Raw genomic sequence first — 21,356 nt, forward strand, 5'->3', positions numbered from 1 at the left:
TGCCTGTAATCCCAGCACTTGGGGAAGCTGAGGCGGGTGGATCACTTGAGATCAGGAGTTCAAGACCAGCCTGGCCAACATGATGAACCCCTGTATCTACTAAAAATACAAAAAAATTGGCCAGGCATGGTGGTGCATGCCTGCGATCCCAGCTATTCAGGAGGCTGAGGGAGGAGAATCGCTTGAACCTGAGAGGCAGAGGTTGCAGTGAGCTGAGATTGTGCCACTGCACTCCAGCCTAGGCAACAAAGTGAAACTCCGTCTCAAAAAAAAAAAAAAAAGTGGTAGTTGTCATGCATATTATTGTTGGTTATTGCGATTCCTAGCCACTGTACCCCTCTGTACTCTTAACTGTTGCTGTGCAAGAAAAGTGGAGCTTCCTGCTTTTGGGGATGCCTTGCTTAGACTTCCTGGAGCAGATGCAGCTATTTTAAAGCTGCTTATTAGTATAACTTTATTTTCGTAAAATTCCTTGGCAGGCTTGCCCATGACGAATCCCCGAGGAAACCCAAGAGCTACCAGAAATATGGTGGCCTCTTCTTGACCTTCCGTGGGCGTCAATCAGGTTGCGGTTGGGAGGGAGGTGAGTCACAGGCCTGTAATCTGCCACCTGCTTTTCTCCTTCTGCTTAGCAGGTGTCAGAGCTCAGGGAATTTAGTGGGAGGCTTTGAGGCCTTTTAAAATGCATAGGCCTCTGGGATAAATTAATTTCTTAATCCCTTAACAGTCACACAAGAGGAAGGTCTGACAGCTGGGTTTTCCAGAGGGTACAGGAACAAATGTCTGTCAGGGGTTTTACATACATTATCTTGTTTAATCTGGACAACAACCCCATACGTGAGGATTACTCTCGCCATTTTATAAACAAACAAATGGAGGCTCAAAGGATTGGTGACCTGCCTGGAGGTCACAGCTACTCCTTTTTACTGCCCCAGAACGATGGGACCTACTAGAGGATCAAGGGCAGAGAAAAAGGAGAAAGGGAAGCCAGCCTGCCTGGGTCTGTCTTGGCCAAAGTTCATCAACTGAAATTCTTGGGGCCTCAGCTTCCCCAAGAGGAGAGGAAAGTTGGCCCAGGGATCGCGTACATTCTGCTATTCTTACCCCACTCTCTGCGTAGTCAGAGCAGATGACTGACTCCTTTCCTAGCTGCTATGGCCTGAATGTTTATGTCCCTGCCAAATGTATATGTTGCAATCCTAACCCGCAATGGGATGGTACTAGGAAGTGGGCCCTTTGGAAGGTGATGAGATCCTGAGGGTGGAGCCCTCACCAGTGGGATTAGTGCTCTTATAAAAGAGGCCCCAGAGAGCTGCTTGCCCCACCCACTATGTGAGGTTACAGTGAGAAGGCACTGTCTATGAACAGAAAGTGGGCCCTCACCACACATGGAACCTGTTGGCACCTTGATCTTACTACCGGCCTCTGGAACCATGAGAAATACGTTTCCATTGTCTATAAGCTGCCCAGTCTATGGTGTTTTGTGTGAAAGCCAGAACTAAGACACTGTCCCCCTTCTCCATAGCATTTCTCTAGTTCCTGGGAAGGACAGCCACTGGCCATGCCTCCCCTCCCTGACCCCAAGAGTAACAGAGCACCTTTGGGGGCAGGTGTGCAAGGAATCTTTGTAATGAGTTAAGCTGTTGTTGCTGCGTTGGAAAACAGGTGACTCCATCAAAACAGCAAACTCCCAGCTAGTCATGGCAACAAAGTTACAATGCCTTGTTCAGAATTCCACCTACACCCAGACACACACACATGTGCCAAAATAGTTCAGAGGCAGGGCCACGCTAGGACTTTTGAGGATCCTGGGCACCTCTGCCTTCATGGGCCTCTTCCTCTATAAAAATGACAGAGGAGCTATTTTGTGTCCTGATTCTCCTTGCCTGCTCTTATTTTTGTAGGACAAAAAAGTTGGCAGCTGCAGGGCCTGTCTCCTTTGTGAATGTAAATGGCTTAGTCACTGGCGGGCCCTCTTTAGTCGACGGCCCTCTCCACTACTTCCTGCTCTTTTCTCCTTGGGAAAATTAGGGACTCAGGAAGTGGAGTCGGGTTTATCTGAGTGGGAAAATTGCACCATCTGAGGAAGGGCTGTGCCAGAGGGAGCCAGAGAGGGCAGCACCTCACATCCATGGGGCCAACCTCCCACCTGGCATCAAGGAAGAACAGTCCTACCTCCAAAGGCGGGCCTCATGCTGAAGTCGTGCTCGTCCACTCTGAGAAGCTGCTGAGGCTTTCCCTTCCGGATCTTGGTCACATCAAGGTTCTTCTTATATAAGTGACTGTGAAGACAAGCAAGAAACTATTTTCCATCGGCTCATCAATGCATTGAGTGAGATGATTTGGGTGATTACTCCCTGCAAGATCTACCTGTTAGGCACCTTTTCTCCATTCTCCTTCTTGGCCCAGAGGAGGAGGAGGGCTGAAGGACCCTCCATACACACGCCAGATCCTCACAGGTAGACTGACCTGAGGACCAGGTGCTTCTGGAGCCTTCTGAAAGTGGATGCCCTCCTGGGCAGGACAGCATTCTACCTTGGTAAAGGCTATAATTGGATGAAAATGGTTGGATTGGCTGCTAGCTAGACTAATAAAGAAGAAAAGGGAGAAGATCAAAATAAACACAATTAGAAATGAGAAAGGGGGCTAGGTGCAGTGGCTCACACTTGTAATCCCAGCACTTTGGGAAGCTGAGGTGGGCGGATTGCTTGAGGTCAGGAGTTTGAGACCAACCTAGCAAACATGGTGAAACCCCATTTCTACTAAAAATACAAAAATTAGCTGGGCATGGTGGCACACACCTGTAGTCTCAGCTACTCAGGAGGCTAGGGCACAAGAATCACTTGAACCAAGGAGGCAGAGGTTGCAGTGAGTGGAGATTGCACCACCCGGGTGATAGAATGAGACTCTGTCGCAAAAAAACAGAAATGACAAAGGGGATGTTACCACTGACCCCACAGAAATACAAATAACCATCAGAGACTACCGTGAACAACTCTGTGTACACAAACTAGAAAACCTAGAAGAGATGGATAAATTCCTGGACACATACACACCCCACACCATATAGTGAACCAGGAAGAAATTGATTCCCTGAATAGACCAATCATGAGCTCCGAAGTTGAACCTACCAACAACAACAACAAAAAAAGCCCAGGACCTGATGTATTCACAGCCAAATTCTACCAGATGTGCAAAGAAGAACTGGTACCATTCCTACTAAAACTATTCCAAAAAATTGAGGAGACGAGACTCCTCCCTAGTTCATTCTATGAGGCCAGCATCATCCAGATACCAAAACCTGGCAGAAACACAACCAAAAAAAAAGAAAGCTTTAGGCCAATATCCTTGATGAACGTTGAGGCAAACAACCCTCAACAAAATATGTGCAAACCGAATCCAGCAGCCCACCAAAAAGTGAATCCACCACAATCAAGTAGGCTTCAACCCCAGGATGCAAGTTTGGTTTAACATACGCAAATCAATAAATGTGATTCATCACATAAAACTAAAAACAAAAGCCACATTATTATCTCAATGGATGCACAAAAGGCTTTCGATAAAATTCAATATTCTTTCATATTAAAAACTCTTAATAAATTAGGTATTAAAGAAACATACTTCAAAATAGTAAGAGACATCTATGACAAACCCATAGCCAACATCATACTCAATGGGCAAATGCTGGAAACATTCCCCTTGAAAACCAGCACAAGACAAGGGTGCCCTCTCTCACCACTCCTATTCAGCACAGTATTGTAAGTCCTGGCCAGGGCAATCAAGAAAGAAAACAAAATGAAGGGCATCCAAATAGGAAGAGAGGAAGTCAAACTATTCTTGTTTGCAGATGATGTGATTCTATATCTAGAAAACCCCGTAGTTTTGGCCCAAAAGCTCCTTTAGGTGATAAACAACTTCAGCAAAGTTTTGGGATACAAAATCAATGTAAAAAATCACTAGCATTCCTATGTGCCAGCAATGGTCAAGCCTAGAGCCAAATCAGGAATGAAATCCCATTCATGATTGCCACAAAAAGAATAAAATGCCTAGGAATACAGCTAACCAGGGAGGTGAAAGATCTCTACAATGAGAATTGCAAAACACCACTCAAAGAAACCAGAGATGTCCGCAGCCAGCCCAGCCCGCCTGCCTGTCCACAGCCGCCTGCCAGACGAGCCCAGCATGAGGGAGATCGTGCACATTCAGGCCAGCCAGTGCGACAACTAGATCGGGGCCAAGTTCTGAGAAGTCATCAGTGATGAGCATGGCATAGACCCCAGCGGCAACTACGTGGGAGACTCGGACTTGCAGCTGGAGCAGATCAGCGTCTACTACAACAAGGCCTCTTCTCACAAGTATGTGCCTCGGGCCATTCGTCGACCTGGAGCCCAGGACAGTGTCTGCTCAGGGCCTTTTGGACATTTTTTCAGGCCTGACAATTTCATCTTTGGTCAGAGTGGGGCCAGCAACAACTGGGCCAGGGGTCACTACATGGATGGTGCGGAGCTGGTGGATGCCGTCCTGGGTGTGGGAAGGAGTGTGAGAACTGCGACGGTCTGTAGGGTTTCCAGCTGACCCTCTCGCTGGGCGGGGGTACAGGCTCGGGCATGGGCACACTGCTTATCAGCAAGGTGCATGATGAGTATCCCGACGGCATCATGAACACCTTCAGCGTAGTGCCCTCGTCCAAGGTGTCAGACACTGTGGTGGAGCCCTACAACCCCACGCTGTGCATCCACCAGCTGGTGGAGAATACAGATGAGACCTACTGCATCAACAACGAGGCACTCTACGACATCTGTGTCAGCACCCTCAGACTGGCTACGCCCACCTACGGGGACCTCAGCCGCCTGGTGTTGGCCACCATAAGCGGGATCACCACCTCCTTGTGCTTCCCGGGCCAGCTCAACACAGACCTGCACAAGCTGGTTGTGAACATGGGTGCCCTTCCCCCGCCTGCACTTCTTCATGCCTGGCATGAAGCCCAGGCAGCCAACATTACCAGGCCCTGACAGTGCCCGAGCTCACCCAGCAGATGTTTGACACAAAGAACATGATGGCTGCCTGCGGCTGACGCCACAGCTGCTACCTGGCAGTGGCCATCGTGTTCCAGGGCTGCGTGTCCATGAAGGAGGTGGACGAGCAGATGCTGTCCATCCAGAGCAAGAACAGCAGCTACTTCGTGGAGTGGATCCCCAACAACATGAAGGTGGACATATGCGACATCCTGCCCCCCAGCCTCAAGATGTCCTCCACCCTCATCGGCAATAGCACAGGCATCCAGGAGCTGTTCAAGCATCTCAGAGCAGTTCACGGCCATGTTCCAGCACAAGGCCTTCCTACACTAGTACATGGGTGAGGGCATGGACGAGATGGAGATCACCGAGGCCAAGAGCAACATGAATGACCTGATGTCCGAGGACCAGCAGTACCAGGACTCCATGGCCCAGGAGGAGGGTGAGATGTCTGCAGATGAGGAAGAGGAGTTGGAGGCCCAGGGCCCCAGGTGAAGCTGCTTGCAGCTGGAGTGAGGGGCAGGTGGCAGCCGGGGCCAAGGCCAGCAATGTCTGACCTCCAGAGCCATCTTGCTGTCGACACTGTCCCCAGCTTTCCCCCACCAGCTTGCCACTCACCCTAGGGCTCCCTTGCCACCCTCCTGCAGTGTTTACACCCGTCCTCCCCACCTAGGCCACGTGTGTGCTGCTCCTGTCTCTGTCTTATTGCAGCTCCAGGCCTGACATTTTATAGATTTGTTTTTTACTGGTTTGTGTTTATATTTTCAGGGATACTTAATAAATCTGTTGCTGTCAGATAAAGAAATCAGAGATGACACAAAGAAATGAAAATACATTTCATGCTTATGGATAGGAAGACTCAATATCATTAAAATGGTCATACTGCCTAAAACAATTTATAGATTCAATGCTATTTCTATCAAACTACCAAAGATATTCTTCACAGAACTAGAAAAAAGTATTTTAAAATTCATCTGGAATCAAAAAAAGAGCCCAAATAGCCAAAACAATCTTAAGGGGGGGGAAAAAAAAAAAAAACCCAAAGCTGGAGACATCACATTACCTGACTTCAAACTATACAACAAGGCTATGGTAACCAAAACAGCATGGTACTGGTACAAAAACAGGCACATAGACCAAAGGAACAGAATAGAGAGCCCAGAAATAAGCCTACACACCCACAGCCATCTGATCTTATGCAAAGCTGACAAGAGCAATAAGGCAAGGACACTTCATTCAATACGTGGTGTTATAAGAACCGGCTAGCCATATGCAGAAGATTGAAATTGGACCCGTTTTTTACACCGTATACAAAAATCAACTCAAGATGGATTAAATACTGAAGTATAAAACTCAAAACTATAAAAACCCTGGAAGACAACCCAGGCAATACCATTCCGGACACAAGAAGTGCAAAAGATTTCATGATGGAGACACCAAAAGCAATTGCAGCAAAACCAAAAATTGAGAAATGGAATCTTATTAAACTTAAGAGCTTCTGCACAAAAAAATAAAGTATCAACATAGTAAATAGACACCCTACAGAATGTTAGCTATGCAGCTAACAAAGATCTAATATCCAGCATCTATAAGGAACTTAAATTTACAAGAAAGAACAAACCCCACTAAAAAGTAGGCAAAAAGTGGGCACAGTGGCTTATGCCTGTAATTCCAGCAATTTTGAGAGGCTGAGGCAGGAGGATCACTTTGAGAGGATGAGGCAGGTGGATCACTTGATGTCGGGAGTTCGAGACCAGCCTGGCCAACATGATGAAACCCCGTCTCTACTAAACAAAAGTTAGCTGGGTGTGGTGGTGTGCGCCTGTAATCCCAGCTATTTGGGACGCTGAGGCACGAGAATCACTTGAACCTGGGAGGCAGAGGTTGCAGTGAGCTGAGATCGTGCCACCACACTCCAGCCTGGGTGAGAGAGTGAGACTCCATCTCAAAAAAAGAAAAAAAAAAAGAAAAAAAGTGGGCAAAGGACATGAACAGATGCTTTTCAAAAGAAGACATACACTCAGCCAAAAAACATATGAAAAACAGTTCAATAACACTGATCATTAGAGAAATGCAAATCAAAACCACAATGAGATACCGTCTCGCACCAGTCAGAATCACTATTATTAAAAAGTCAAAAAATAACAGATTCTGGTGGGGTTGCAGAGAAAAGAGAACGTTTATACACTGTTGATGGGAATATAAATTAGTTCAACCATTGTGGCAAGCAGTGTTGTGATTCCTCAAAAAGTTAAAAACAGAACTACCATTCTAGCCGGCAATCTCATTACTGGGTATATAACTAAAGGAATACAAATTGTTTTCCCATAAAGACACATGCATGTTCATTGCAACACTATTCACAATAGCAGAGATATGGAATCAACCTAAATGCTCATCAGTGACAGACTGAATGAAGACAATGTGGTATGGCCACGCATGGTGGCTCACACCTGTAATCCCAGCACTTTGGGAGGCCAAGGCAGGTGGATCGCAGGCCAGGAATTCAAGACCAGGCTGGCCAACATGGCAAAACGCTGTCTCTACTAAAACTACAGAAATTAGCTGGGCATGGTGGTGTACGTCTGTAATCCCAGCTACACAGGAGGCTGAGGCATGAGAATCGCTTGAACCTGAGAGGTGGAGGTTGCAGTGTGCTGAAATTGTGCCATTGCTCTCCAGAAAAAAAGAAAAAGAAAATGTAATACACGTATACCATGAAATACTCTGCAGCCATAAAAAAGAATTTGATCAGCTGGGGGTGGTGGCTCACACGTGTAATCCCAGCACTTGGGAGGCCAAGGCAGGCAGATCACTTGAGCCCAGGAGTTCAAGGCTAGCCTGAGCAACATGGTGCCACATCCAGCTACTTGGGAGGCTGAGGTGGGAAAAATCACTTGAGCCCAGGAGGGAGGTCAGGGCTGCAGTGAGCCATGATCATGACACTGCTCTCCAGCCTAGGTGACAAAGAGAACTTGTCTCACAAAAAAAAAAAAAAAAAAAAAAAGCATGAGATTATGTCCTTTAGCTGGAACATGGATGGAACTGGATGGAGGAACAGAAAATCAAATACCACATGTATTCTTACTTCTGAGTGGGAGCTAAGTGATGAGAACACATGGACACAAACAGGCGAACAAAAGACACTGGGGCCTACTTGAGCGTGGAGGGTGGGAGGAGGGAAAGGGTCAGAAAAAATAACTGTTGAATACGGGGCTTAGTACCTGGGTGTCAAAATCATCTGTACAACAAACCCCTGTGACACGAGTTTACCTCTATACCGCGTCTGCATGTATACCCCTGAACCTAAAATAGAAGTCTTAAAAATAAATAAGAATCTCACCCAGGATAAGTAAATAAATATAAATAAATAAATAAATTTGTGATGAGAAAAAAACAAAAAGAAAATGATTGTGTTGAGTAGTGGAAGATCATGTTGTTTTTTTTTTTAATTTCTTGGCCAAGTGCAGTGGCTCACATCTGTATTCCTATCACTTTGGAAGGCCCAGGTAGGAGAATGGCTTGAGCCCAGGAGTTTGAGACCAGCCTGGGCAACATAGCAAAACCCCATCTCTTTAAAAAAAAAAAAAAAAAATGTAATAACCGAGTGTGATGGCATACGCCTCTGGTCCTAGCAAATTGAGAGGCTGAGACAGAAGGATCACTTGAGCCTGGGAGGTTGAGGTTGCAATGAGCATTCCAGCCTGAGTAACAGAGTGAGACTCTGTGTTTAAAAAAAAAAAAAAAAAAATTCTCGTGATGTTATAAGAATGGTTTTGTGATAAATATACTCCTAAGACAAATATAGTCAAAACTTTTAAATGCTGGTTTTGTCTTTGCCAAATATGATGCTCCTTACTTCAGTCCAGGTCTGCAGAACTCATCCTGGTACAAAGCCTCCCTCCTTAGAAAGACAATTCACAGCCAGTGGAGGACAGAGTTGCTCTGACCACCCAGCTAGGTGGTGCACCCAGAGCTGGAGCCCAGGACACAGCCCTGGTCAGTCCTTCCTCTAAACCAGATGACGGCAAAGGAGTGATTCTCTCTTCTTTCTTTCACACTCACTCTTTCCAGATCATTTTCTTCACCACAACTGCACACTAAAGCAGTCAGATCCAAAATGTTCTAAGGCAATTATCTGCCGACAGTTATTACTAAACAAAAAAAAAAAAAAAGAGAGAGAGAGAAAAGGAAAGAAGGAAAGAGGAAAAAAGAAAAAAGATGGAAAGAAGAAAAAGGAGGAAGAGAAGGAACCTTCACACAGCCAGGCTAATCCACAGTACATTACCTGTTCCTCTTACAGGCTTTTGGTTTGTGCCTGGTACTTAAGTTACTTTGTGTACATGTCTCACTTAGCCTTCTAAGAGCGTTAGGCTAGGGTTTATCTCTGTGTCCATTGCACTTAGCACAATGCCTGGCATGTAGCAGGCATTCAATAAACAGTAGCAACATGACCACACAAACAACTTCTAGGAGAAATTTAAACCAATTCCATTCTAGTACATTTGGTCAACATCATCTGTAACCCAGATGCTTCTCAGCCTTAACCACACTTTAGAATCATCTCGAGTGGCTTTTAAGAACCATGATGCCCAGGCTGTACCCCAGATCAATCAAATTCACCTCTCTGGGGTGAATTCCCCAGCTATTCCCATGCGATCAAGGCTGAGAATCACTGTCACTCCAAACTTAGCATTTTTAGATCTTGCAATACCTTAATGATAATAAATTCTATGTGGCTTTGTGTTTTGTTGGCTAGACCTATGATTCTCAAACTTAGCTACAGATTGTAATCACCTGGGGAGATATTAAAACCAATGATGCCTAAATCCCACCCCTAGAGATTTGAATTTGACTGGTTGTGATGGAGGTCTCAGCACTGGAAATTTGTTAAAGCTCCTGGGTGATTCCAAGGTAGAGCAACTTTTGAGAACCACTAGGATAAGCCTTAATCCAATGCCTTTGGCGGCATCCTGAGAGTTGCCCAGGGTACCTGTTGATGCTGACAACTTAGGGGTAGCAAGTGAGGAACTGCTAACTCACCTGCTGAAGAAACCAGAGCCCTCAGAGCCTGTGACTCTGTTGTGTGCAGCATATTGAAGGTTTTAAAAATCAATGGAAATTTGGTTTTGAGTGTTCATTGTTTATTTACATATACCTCTATTTTCTTCCCTGTTCTTATCATACTTCATTCACTTTTTTTTTTTTTTTTTTTTTTTTTGAGATGGAGTCTTGCTCTGTCGCCAGGCTGGAGTTCAATGGTTTGATCTCAGCTCACTGCAACCTCCGCCTCCTGGGTTCAAGTGATTCTCCTACCTCAGCCTCCCAAGTAGCTGGAATTAAGGCACCCACCACCACACCCAGCTAATTTTTGTATTTTTAGTAGAGACGGGACCACCATGTTGGTCAGGCTGGTCTCAAACTCCCGCCCTCAGGTGATCTACCTGCCTTGGCCTCCCAAAGTGCTGGGGTTACAGGCATGAGCCATGTGCTCGGCCTTCATTCACTTTTGAGGGCAACAGGTGTGTTTCCTGTTTAAACTCTGTAAGAGAAAAGTGATGGTTTCTTCTCTTGAGGTTCTGATCTTGGAGGCATCCTCCTATGAAATCCTTAAGTTTCATTCCTCACCGGCTCTGCCCAGATGGCATAATTCAATGGGAGGTCTAAAGCTGCACTGATCAATAAAGTGGTCACTAGACACATATGGCTATTTCAATTAATGAAAGCTAAATAAATGACTGTTTGGTTTTTCCATTATTCTAGCCATACATATGTGTTCAATAGCCCCATGCAGCTGGTTGCTACTGTACTGAACAGTGCAGCTGTATAACCTTTCCATTATCTCAGTGTAGTGTGATAATTAAAAAAAAATTAAATAAATAAATAACATTTCCATAATCATCAAAAGTTTTATTGTTTGGTGCTAGTATAAAATTTAGCCTGCCTGCCCCAGATTCCCCTATAAGCCAGGGCTTTCCGATTTACAGCCCTACTCCTAACACTGCCTGGCCCAGCTTCTCACTGCCCCAGACCTCCCAGTCCTTTCCCCACCCCCGTGAGGGTTCAGGAACCACCTGCTTCTCTTGCTCTCCATTTAGTTCCTCCCATCAACCTTGAGGATGTCAACATCCACACAGACAGTTGTCCCACACCCTGGTCACACAGTTCCCCAATTCCTAGACTCAAATTGATTTGTGCAACATATTTTTATAGAGCATCTACTCTGTGCAGACACACGTTTCTATAGAGCCCCTACTCTGTGCAGACACTGCCCGAGCCATGGGGAGGGCATATATTCACGGTCCTCACAGGGCTTCCAACCTAGTCGGGGAGGTGGACAATAAACCAGTGGACAGATAAATCATGTGACAAAGTAGGGTAAGGAATAGAGAGCTATGGGTTGGAATGGAGGGCTGTTTAGATGAGGTGACTGGTGATTCTTCCGAGTCCTAGAGGGAGGGAGGGAGTCATGAGAGGACCTGAAGGAAGTAATTCTGAGAAAACAGCAGAGCAAATGTCCTGAGGAGAGCCTGACTTGCATGAGGACAGCCTCCCATTTGGCAGCCATCTCGCTCAGCCACTCTCACATCTGCTTTCCAAACTCACCCACCCTCTCGTCCTTCCACCCTGCTGCTGCCCTCCACGTTGTCCCGCCCTATTTGCACATCCTCCAGACGTGTAGGTGGTGAGGTAACTGAGGCTCAGCAGAAGTGCCTAACGCCCCTTCTCACAGAGTCCTTTGAACCCTGCCCTCATGCCCCCTCCCCGCAGCTTCCTCAGCTTCTCCCCGTTTCACGGCTCATTCTCATCAGTATTCAAGCTGGATTCTAGGCTCTCCTGCCTGGAATTCCAACTAAGCAGAAAACCTATCTAAACTCCACATCTTCCTCTAGCTCTCAATTCATGCAAAATGCATGGAAAGTGATGGCAATATAGGTGTGTTGGTTATATTATTTAAACATTTCCTTTTTTAAAAAAATGTTTAAGACCTTTTTTTAGAGTAATTTTAAGTTTGCAGCATAATTGAGCAGAAGGTATGGAGTTTCTATATGCCCCCTGCCCCTAAACATGCATGGCCTCCCCACTATCAGCATCCCCCCCAGGGCGGTGCATTTGTTACAATTGATAATCCTCTATTGACACAGCATTAGCATTAGCACCCATGCTTCTTCTTCTTCTTCTTCTTCTTCTTCTTCTTATTATTATTATTATTTTTAGAGACAGGGTCTTGCTCCGTTACCCAGGCTGGAGTGCGGTGGTGTAATTGTAGCTCACTGCAGCCTCAAACTCCTGGGCTCAAGTGATCCTCCTACCTTAGCCTCCTGAGCAGCTGGGATTAACAGGCACATGCCACCATGCCTGGCTAATTTTTTTTCTTTTTTTTTTTTTTTTTTTTTTTTTGTAGAGACAGGGTCTCACTATATTACTCTTGGCTTCAAGAGATCTTCTTGTTGCAGCCTCCCAAACTGCTGGGATTACAGGCGTAAGGCACCATCCACAGCCTAGTGTTGATATTCTCTGGGTTTGGACAAATGTATAATGATGTATATCCACCATTATGGTATCATATAGAATAGTTTCTTTGCCCTAAAAATCCTCACTGTTCCACCTAAAAAAAACAATTTATTTCTCCCCTCAGTAAATAATTAACTCTTCCAAATAGCCATCTTCCACAGGCTGCTGGTGCTGCCTCACTCCAAGCCCTTTTGCCTACTTATGCCCAACCCCTGGTCCTACAGGTGCTCTTGCTGAGGTCTGGCTTCTCCGCAGCTGCAGACAGGAAGGTCCGTGCTTCTGCCAGAAACTGTGTCTTTCAGGACAAAGTACTCTGGTTTTCTTCCTACCTCTCTGACGGGCGCTTCTCCATGGCAGCATCCCCCTATTCTTCAGCCCATCCCTTAAATGTCAGTGTCCCCAGGACCTCGTCCCAGCCGTCTTCTCTCTACCTTCTCTTTGGCAGACTCACCTAAGCTGATGGCTTAAATTGTCATCAAATCAACATGCTGATGTTCTTAAATCCCTACCGTCTACTCTCAACCTTTATATCTGATTCCTAACTCAACATCCCTAATTAAGTATCCTATAGGCATCTGAAATCAATGCATGCATAGTTTGGTTTGGGCCGCACTCGGTTTGAAGTGGCGTAGGTTGAAGAATGAGTGAGCATTAGATGAGAAGCGGGATGGGGTGGGGGGTGTGATGGGAATGAATGAAGAGAATGAAGCTGTGGGGACAAGCAGAGGCCAGGCCAGGCAGAGCCTTGAGAGTCGTCTTAAGAATTCTGTCTTTATCCAAAGGCAATGGGAAGACAATGAAGAGTGTTAGGCAGATGGAAGAGGAAGCTATGATAAGATCCGCTTTTTATAGCTTCACAGGTCAAAGAGGAAAGTCCAATTTAACTTCCTCCTCTATGGCTGAAATACGGGACCATCCAGCCCCCTTAAGCCATGTGTCGTCATGGTTGGGTGCTGCCAAGGAGCTTTCACACACACTGATCTCTTCCTCAAGCCTTGCCTCCAGGAATCAAGTGGGGCCAGGCCTGGGTCTCTGGGCAGTGACTGTGTGAGGGGCCATGTGCAGACGCCCCATGAAAGACGCCTCCGGAAGGCAGATGAAGAGCTCAGCCCGAGGGCTTAGCAGATCATAGACATTAAACCGTAAGTGCAGCCGGCTCACTGCCCCTCTGACTCACAGGGAGTAAATCCCTCCTGGTCAGCACAGTTTTACATCCATTTAGGAAAAGGCTTAGCAGAGCGGAAGTCCCAGAATGCCACCCACCCCAACAAGAAAGAGATTTAAATCTCACTGCCATTGAGGGCCCAGAGTTTTTTTTAAGAGATCAAGCCACTAAGATCCTGAGCCTTGGGCTATTTGCGTGAGCCATATGCTCTCCATTCATCCTTTCACAGGAGATGGCCCACACAGTCTTAGCCCTCAGACCCTAGACTCCTTCCTGAGCCCCCACCCACCCATGGCAGGGCAGCTAGGATCTTCATGGAACCTCAAACCCAGCCTTTGGGTGAGGGGTGAGGGAAGAAGAAAAATGGATCCTCTATGCCTTTGGAAGCAGGGCTGGTGTCATCGTGTTGTGGTTTTTTGGCAATAACAGCAACCAGGATAACCAGGTGTTTGTGGATGCCCCTCCTCCCTGTGCAGGCCCTGAACTGCAGGACGTTAGGCAGACCTCACCCCATCTTCACATCATCCCCATGGGGAAGGGCTCACCACCCCGCTTTTCAGCTGGAGAAACGGAGGTTCAGAGAGAGCAGGAAACATGGCCACATACGCTAGACGGCGGCAGAACCAGGGTCTGAAGCTGATTTTCCTGAATTCCCAACTCCTTTTCCTTTGCCAAGACCCTCAGCAGTGGATGACGGTCACTGTGTGGCTGGAAAGCAAAGCTGCTCCTGCCTCCAGCGGACAGAACCACAATGCAGACCCAGAAAGGATGGCCGAGGTAGGAGTACTGAGGAGGCAGCAGATGGGGAAGGAAGCTACAGAGGGGGCTCCACGTTGAGACCTGCAGGGGCCTGACAGTACTGTCCAGGGTACAGCCCAGAGTCTGGTTTATTCGTCAGCTTTCAAGGGAGAAGTGCCTCCCTTGGCAAGAAAGAACGGCAATCGTGTGGTCAGGAGGCCAACTTTGGCAGCAGGCCAGGAGGAGTAGGGATAAAATTGGGAGGCTGAGAGCTGGGAGAACAGAGCAAAACCAATAACAGCCAAGAGGAAATAGACTCACTCTGCAGCCATTTAGTACACAGAGACACAAAGCAGCAGAAAACAGGGGCCAGTCTTTGTAAAAGCAGCTGCTGGGCAGAATCACTGTTCTGTGTGCATGCCTTGGCCGGGGTGAGGCAGGGAAGGCTTCCAGGTTCAAAGAAGTCTTCACAGTGTGCATGTGTGAGGGTGACCATGTGCATAGTGGGTGCCCGTGAAGCCACACATGTGGCGTGTGGTATGTGTGTGAGTGTGACCGTGTATGAGAGTTTGTGTGTGAACAGGACTTCTAAGAAAAGGAGCTGTCCTAAAGAGAGAAAGCGCTCTAAGACTGTAATCAGAAAGGGGCTGGTCATTTTCTTATTTGTTCGTATAGCTTGACCCCTGCGTGTCAATAATGAAAGTAATTTGGAAAAATAAGTTGTCAGAGGCTTGGCTGAAATGTTCACAAGGAGGCATCACCCTGTTGACTGTCTGACTGTGTGTGCATTCTCATGGATGCAGAAAGGCCCAGAACCACATTCCCTGTCCTTTTCCCCAGCCTCAGTTCAATAAATATTTTACTTCCTTGAAATGTATGTGTTCATCTTTTCCCACTTTAACACCTCATGGGCTGGATTTCAACAAAGTCTCCTCCCCGCTAAGAGTCAGAGCCCAGCTGTGCCCAGGCTCATGCGCAGGTTTGGGAATGAGACTGTGGACTTCTGAGGAAAAGTGAAACGGAGGTGCCGCCACAGCCCAGGCTGCTGAGTGGGGTCCCTGGGCACCCCAAGGGACTTGTGCTGAACCCCAGTTCTTACAGAATAGACAGTTTTGAACAGATTTTCCTCCAGTCTAAGTAAATCAGGAACCTACATTCTAGTGTTGGGAAGCCACTAGCAGGCCGTGTGACTTACTCATGCCCCTGAGCCATTTCAGCATCTGTCAAATGAGTTGATTTGGGCAGTTTCCCAGTGTGTGCTCCATGGAGTAGGAATCCCACAAGACACTCCAAAAAACTGTGGATTTTTTAGTTGTTTCTGAGAAGCACTGCATAATTTATCCCTCTCTTCAAGATTCTCACAGTGCCTATTTGCATAACAAAGGTTCTAAAAGTTCTGCTGTAAAGACATCTGTTGAAAATGGTCTAAACCAGGGTTTTCCACGTTTTGGTGACCCTGGAACCCCATTTCACTCAACAGCCATTCACGTTTCCCAAAATTAGAGTTCAGGGGACTTGCTGGGCCAATGACATCTGAGGCTCCTTCCAGTTTAACAGCCTATGGTTCTGGCAACCCAACCCGCATGGGTTGTTCAGAGCGGGGCCTCTTTCCCATTGTTCTGGAGGGTTTTGATCTGTTTGCCTTCCGCTGAGTAGGACTAGGCTCCAGAGAGAGTAATTATAGGCTGGGCGTGGTGGCTCCTGCCTATAATCCTAGCACTTTGGGAGGCCAAGGTGGGTGGATCACTTGAGGTCAGGAGTTTGAGACCAGCCTGGCCAACATGGCGAAACCCTGTCTCTACTAAAAATACAAAAATTAGCCAGGCGTGGTGGTGCACGCCTGTAATCCCAGCTACTCGGGAGGCTGAGGCAGGAGAATCACTTGAACCCGGGAGGTGGAGGTTGCAGTGAGCCAAGATTGTGCCACTGCACTCCAGCCTGGGTGACAGAAAGTCCATCTCAAAAAACAAACAAACAAATAAACAAAAGAGAGTAATTACCTCTCCCAGAGCAGCAGTTGCCACTGGGATACTGGAAGTAGAGGCTGTAACTCTTATTTATATTCAGGGTCTTTTTTTTTTTCTAAAAATAAGAAATCAATTAAACTTTAACATACATAACAGCACATGTATGTGATTTGTAAGTAAATATGCATGTATTACAGGTACAGTTTCAAAAACTTGTCATTGACAGCAGCGCATGATCAAAAATGTTTGGGGACTGACCTAGAAAATGTGCCTCAAGATATTAATTTATATTCAAAACCACTAGTTTATCTGATGCTTAGTAGAATGGAAAATAAATGTGTAACATGCCACACATGGCGTTTATATCTTAGCTCCTTGCTCTTTTCTTATCTCCATGTCTAACAGTCCTTATGTCTACTTCAGGCCTGGAGTATGATGCTTCATATGCCAATTCAAAATAAACTTACTAAGGAACTTAGATTTGTAATGTAATGATTTTGAATGCAGATCCTGGGCCACTGTTTCTTGGGAATGTCTCCATTACGTCATGAAATTGCATTCACTGTTGTTCACACATATATTTCTGATAATTAAGCAAATTTCTGAACACCTCTTCTAAGATTCAAAACAGTAAAATGAAACCCAATATCATTACAAAGTTATTCTCTAGCAAATAATTTAAGGAAGACAACTCCCATATGCATTTTTTTCTTAATAGTTCAGGCTAGGTTCCTATATACAGTTCTCCCCATAATACTTGAGTGTAATTATTTAGCAGGTCATCTGTTGTAACTCGGAGAAACAAGGCAGCACAACGGGATTTGTACAAAGAATGATTTTACCCACTACGTCTCCAACTATTTATATCTGCCTCAGATCAAAATGCTTTGGCTGAACACAGGCATCCGAATGGAAGGTTCACCCCAGTCTAGTTCTGCTCTCAATGCTTGTGACACATGGAGTATGTGTGCCCAGGGAGAGGCTGCGTTCAGCGAAGTAGCTGGGTTCTCATAGGGCGATATCGCAGTAGGACCTGTAGCCCCCTGGGGAGCCGTCCCACTGTGCCACTGCTGCTGCTACTATGCAGGGTAACCTCCCTCCTTTCCCACCCATGACTTTACCTTGGCTTGGGCGTTTCCACCTGCCCTGTCCATCGCTTCCTCTTGGGCTTTCTGCTCTCCACGAGAACCATCAAGCAAAACAAGAACAAAATGAGTCTTGTAAAATAAGGCATTTTGTGGACGTCTGTGAGGCAAAAAGCTGCTTTCCAGTAGCCTGTGGCAGAGCAAATCCCCCCCGACTTGACCATTGATCCATCTGCTGCCTCCTGACGGGCTGCTCTGAGGGGCTGTGAGGGCAAGGCTGGCCAGGCTAGTTGTCCCGATTTACTATTTGATACTGATGCCCCACTCACCCCCTCCACTCCGGGCCCTGACACAAACACCAGGCTTTGCCCTCCCTGCTGATTAGTGATTGGCCATTAGTCAAGAAGTTTGTCCTCTCATGAAATTCTGCTTCCACTGAATCCTAGAATAGCTTTGGCTAAAGCTGTTATATAAAAAATTAAATCTCTTGAACATGCCAGCTTTGTGCTGAGATTATTGGTCCATCTTCTGGCTGCATAAAACCAGTCTGTCCCATCCACCAGGGGGTCAGCTCGGATTCCAAGCAGATTTGCAGAGAAGACTTGGCAGACATTTAGATGGGTATATAAATGTGTTCATGAAATGTTGAGTAAACATGAATGACCTGTTTCCTTAGGGTTGATTTATTTATGGAGCTAAGAGAATATGCTTTGCCTATGAGCAAGGACACTTCCTTTCTCACAAACATAGATCAACTTTTTCCAGTGAAAACATCAAAGCATAAAATACATGTTTAGTTTCAAGGATGACATCAATCAAAAATTCATGATTATGTAAGCTTTTCTTCCTACCATAAGCATTAAGTTAACTTTGGCCTTTAACCCTAAAATGTATAAAATCAATCATAAATTAGGCTTTATTCCTATCCTGGGATATGGAATTAAGCACATTAGAATTGTAGAGATACGTGTGGTTATGTCTAACCTATGAACAAAATAGAATATGTTTAAAAACTACTCATTGCTTGCTATGTCCTGGCAATGGAAAATTTCATGGCAGAGACATAGGGAGATGAGGACGGAGATCAGAAGGTGGGATAGCCATAAGTGAAACAGAACTGGGATTTTACTATGTGTAAATGACAGAATCAAAAGAAGCTCTTTGATTCCCTTAAGCAAAGTAAGATGGCATGATCTACTTTATTTTTGAAATAATTCCTAATTGGGATCAGTCAAATCAGGGAACTTATGATGACAAAAGAGAATAAGGTCCTGCTCTGAGGGAAGGGAAGAAGGGAGAAGAGAAAGGAAGACAGAAGAGTGAGATACTCAAGTTAGTTCTGAGGTAGCATACATTTGGTGCCTGTGCAGATAGAGTAGAAGGTGAGAGAGAGAGAAGTCAACAATAATATCAAGAATTCTACGGTGGCTCACACTTGTAATCCCAGCACTTTGGCCAAGGCAGGTGGATGACCTGAGGTCAGGAGTTCAAGACCAGCCTGGCCAACGTGGTGAAACCCCATTTCTACTAAAAATACAAAAATTAACCAGGTGTGGTGGTATGTGCCTGTTAATCCCAGCTATTCGGGAGGCTGAGGCAGGAGAATCACTTGAGCCTGGGCGACAGAGCATGACTCCGTCTCCAAAAAAAAAAAAAAAAAAAAGGAAGCTACAGCATGAGCCTGGAGTTGAGGAGAAAGTCTAGTTCTATTTCTAGACTATAGAAACAGATATGGAGCTGTAAAGACCAAGTGAAAGCTTTCCCTTTGCCCCATGGAGGATCACCGAAAAATCAACTGACAAAAGGAAGATTAACAGGAGAAAAGGCATACAGATTTATTAACATGCATGGAGGAAAATCACATCATGATTACCCAATTACCCAGCATGGTACAGACGTTTCTATACCCTTTTTCATAAGGAAGAGATGGGGGATGTAGGCAATTCTTCTGAGGGACAGTAAATCATTAGGGAGGATGAATGGACCCAGGAGGAAAGTGAGGGGTGGAGCTGCACAGGAACTAAAGTTGTCTTATACAGATAAAGTCCAACAGGTAATCTCTTAAAGCTGCCCTCAGAAGACTAGATGAAAAGTCTATCTGGGTGCAGTGAGGACTCCCAGTCTCTTCTCTTCTCAGATGGTTGATCTTTCCTGGTTATTTTGTGAGATCCCTAGGTAGGGGTTCTTAAGTGCATTTAAACTTTCTTAGATAGGAAAATTCCAGAGAGTCCCCCCCAATTCTTTGTGAAAGAAGAGCAGAGAGCCTGACCAATCAGTAGGTTAACAAAGAAATTCAGACAGAAATTTAAAAATTTTTTGAAATGAAAAAAAGTACAGCATACCAAATCCTGTAGGATATAACAAAAGCAGTGCTAAGAGAGAAATTTACAGTATTCAATGCCCATATCAAAAAAGTAGAAAGATCACAAATTAACAACCTCCTATGGCACCTCAAGGAATGAGAAAAATAGAAGAAACCAAACCCTGAGTTAGCAGAATAAAAGGAATAACAAAGATCAGAGCAGAACTAAATGAAATAGAGACCAATAAAATGATACAAAGGATCAACAACAAAAAAAAAGTTGTTTTTTTGAAAAGATAAAGAAAATTGACAAACCACTAGCTAGACTAACCAAGAAAAGAAGAGAGAAGCTCCAAATAAACACAATCAGAAATGAAAAGGGAGACATTACAAGTGATACCACAGAAATACAAAAGATCATCAGAGTATGTTATGAACAGCTTTATGCTCACAAACTAGAAAACCTAGAGGAAATGAATACATTTCTGGAAACACATAATCTCCTGAGATTGAACCAGGAAGAAATAGACCTCCTGAACAGACCAATAACAAGTAGCAAGATTGAATCAGTAATAAAAAAAATCTCCCAAAAACAAAAATAGTCCAGGACCAGATGGATTTACAGACAAATTCTACCAAACATACAAAGAACTAAAACCAATCCTCCTGAAACTATTCCAAAAAATCAAGGACGAGGGAATTCTCCCTAACTCATTCTATGGGACCAGTATCACCCTGATACCAAAACCAGACAAGGACAAAACAACAACAAAAAAAACTACAGACCAATATTCCCAATGAATATAGACGCAAAAAATCCTCAACAAAATACCAGCAAATTGAAAACAACAGCACATCAAAAAGTTTATACACCATAATGAGGTAGGATTTATCCCAAGGATACAAGGATGGTTCAACATACACAAATCAATAAACATGATACATCACATAAACAGAATTAAGGAAAACTATGTGGTCATCTCAATAGATGCAGAGAAAGTGTTCGATAAAATTCAGCATCCCTTCATCATAAAAATTCTCAACCAACTAGGCATAGAAGGAAGATACCTCAACATAATAAAGCTCATATATGACAAACCCACAGCCAACATCATACTTAATGGGGGAAAGTTGAAAACATTCTAAGAAGTGGAAGAAGACAAGGATGCCCACTTTCACCACTCTTATTCAATATAGTACTGGAAGTCCTCACCAGACCAATCAGGCAAGAGAAAGAAATAAAAAACTTCTAAATTGGAAAAGAGAAAGTCAAATTATCCGTGTTTGCTGATGATATGATCTTGTATCTAGAAAATCCTAAAAACTCCACAAAATCCAACCATGGAGGATGATGAAAAATTTAAAAAGACTCCATAAAAGCCCTCTTAGATTTGATAAATGAATTTTGTAAAGTTTCAGAATACAAAATTAATGTACAGAAATTAGTAGTGTTCCCACACACCAGTAAAGATCTAGCCAAGGACCAAATTAAGAAGGCAATCTCTTTTACAATAGCTACAAAAATAAAATAAAATACCTAGGAATATATTTAACCAAGGAGGTGAAAGA

The 21,356-nt window shown here is 44.9% G+C and overlaps 1 protein-coding gene and 1 pseudogene across 1 annotated transcript in view; one reads left to right on the forward strand and one right to left on the reverse strand.

Annotated features, from left to right (window-relative positions):
• Positions 1–18,289, reverse strand: part of GABRR2 (gamma-aminobutyric acid type A receptor subunit rho2) — a 58,271-nt gene extending 39,982 nt beyond the window's left edge. Inside the window, exons 1-2 of the mRNA XM_009242084.4 lie at positions 17,522–18,289; positions 2,176–2,282 (exon numbers count right to left, since the gene is read on the reverse strand). Coding sequence (XP_009240359.3) covers positions 2,176–2,282; positions 17,522–17,709 — 295 coding nt within the window. The 5' untranslated portion in view covers positions 17,710–18,289. The remainder of the gene's footprint in view (positions 1–2,175; positions 2,283–17,521) is intronic.
• LOC100442778 (tubulin beta-3 chain-like) lies at positions 4,183–5,510 on the forward strand (annotated as a pseudogene).
• Positions 18,290–21,356: the final 3,067 nt, after the last annotated feature.

The sequence above is a fragment of the Pongo abelii genome, chromosome 5 (assembly GCF_028885655.2).
Source record: "Pongo abelii isolate AG06213 chromosome 5, NHGRI_mPonAbe1-v2.0_pri, whole genome shotgun sequence".
Lineage (NCBI taxonomy): Eukaryota > Metazoa > Chordata > Mammalia > Primates > Hominidae > Pongo > Pongo abelii.